At 63.3% G+C, this 1762-nt stretch overlaps 1 protein-coding gene across 1 annotated transcript; it reads left to right on the forward strand.

Moving 5' to 3' along the window:
• Nucleotides 1-217: 217 nt before the first annotated feature.
• On the forward strand, nucleotides 218-1535 carry LOC307185529 (tripartite motif-containing protein 75-like; the record flags this gene model as incomplete). Its single annotated transcript, XM_079919834.1, is given in 2 exon segments — nucleotides 218-1185; nucleotides 1188-1535. Coding segments are annotated over 2 exon segments (1182 nt in total). The 5' UTR covers nucleotides 218-351.
• Between the last annotated feature and the right edge of the window lie 227 nt (nucleotides 1536-1762).

The following is a 1762-nucleotide window of genomic DNA, read 5'->3' on the forward strand; positions in this document are numbered from 1 at the left end:
ATGCCTCACCGTGGCAGTGAGAGTCCCTCAAGACACAGGGCAGCCTTTTCACAGGAAGGATTATTTTCTCATCCCCAGGAAGGAAAAGGCACTTTGGAGCTGTGTCTGCTTTCTGACCCAGAGAGTTGCTGAGCTTGGCTTCACACCCTGGAGCTGCTGAGGGCAGCGAGTCGCCCAGCTGCTCTATGATAGGCCGCAGGAGTGGAGGAAGCCTCTCTGAACACCTGCCTGCACCCCCAGAGTCCTGCAACATCCAGGACAGGAAGGAGGGAGACCCGAGGGTGCACCTGCTACTCAGCGCAGAGACCCAGTAGCCCGGCCTCCTAAGAAACCCAGCTCAGTGCAGCCCCGATGACTGTGGCAGCGGCCCTGGCTGGACTCCAGGCAGAAGCCAATTGTTCCATCTGTCTGGAGGGCCTGAGAGACCCCGTCACCACTGAGTGTGGGCACAACTCCTGCCGCTTCTGCATCCAGCGGTCCTGGGCTCACCTGGATGACAGGTTCCCCTGCCCCGTGTGCCACCACCCATGCCAGGAGCGGCAGGTGAGGAGAAACACCCAGCTGGGCAGGATGATCCGTGTAGCCAGGCTGCTCCAGAGCAGCCGGAGCAACAGGAGGAGCTGCGAGGAACCGCGCCTGTGCGAGCTGCACCGCCAGGTCCTGAGCCTCTTCTGCGAGGAACACGTGGAAGTGCTGTGTCCCCTGTGCACGCGGACCCTTGAGCACCAGGGCCACTTGAGGCCGGTGGGCGAGGCCGCGGCTGACCACCGGCAGCGGCTCAGCGCTTACGTGGAGCCTTTGAAGAGGCGGGTGGCAGATGCCCACAGCCTGGTGGCTGCGCAGGACAGAAAGCTGCTGGAGCTGCGGGAGCTGGTGCAGCGCCAGCGGCTGGAGCTGGCCTCGGAGTTCCGGCAGCTGAGCCGGGCTGTGGACGGCGAGCAGGAAGCCATCCTGTCGAGGCTGGTCCAGGAGGAGCAGGACATCCGGGAGCAGCTGGGCGCCAACATCACCGCCTCCTCAGACCACATCTGCGAGCTGCGGGGCCTCCTGCACGAGGTGACAGAGAGAAGCGTGCTGCCTGGAGCCAGGCTGCTGAGTGGCATCGGGGGCGTCCTGGGCAGGTGCGAGCGTCTGAGGTGCCCCGACGTCTACTCCTTCCAGCTGAGGCGGGAAGGCTGCAGCCTGCCCCCCCGCAGCACTCAGCTCTGCAGAAAATCATTCAGAAGTTCCGGGAGGACGTGACCCTGGACCCCGAGACAGCGCATCCCAACCTGCTCGTGTCCGAGGATAGAAAATCGGTGACGTTTGCGAGGAGCAGGCAGCTTTTTCCCCCAAGGCGCGCAGAGATTCTGCACGGAGCCTGCGGTGCTGGGCTCTGTGGGCTTTGCCAGCGGCGGGCGGTAGTGGGAGGGGTGGGTGGGCGGGGCCTCGTGGGCTGTGGGCGTCTGCGCAGACTCCGCCTCCAGGAGCGGCGCTGGGCGCCTGGAAGGACAGAAACGCCTCTGGACTCTGGGGCTGCGCGGAGGGGATTGTGAGGCCCGCGGGCCGGGGGGCGCCCTTCCCCTGGAGCTGAAGGAGGAGCCTGGCGGGATCGATGTGTATCTGGACTATGAGTTGCGTGCGATTTCCTTCTACAGTTGGAAGGACAGGTCCCACATCCACTCTTTCACCGACAAATTTTCTGAGATCTAAAAGCCCTATTTCTCTATCGGATGCTATACTCAACCTCTTACAGTCTGCGCAGTAAGAGATTACTAGGGAT

This window comes from Stenella coeruleoalba (assembly GCF_951394435.1).
Source record: "Stenella coeruleoalba genome assembly, chromosome: 4".
Lineage (NCBI taxonomy): Eukaryota > Metazoa > Chordata > Mammalia > Artiodactyla > Delphinidae > Stenella > Stenella coeruleoalba.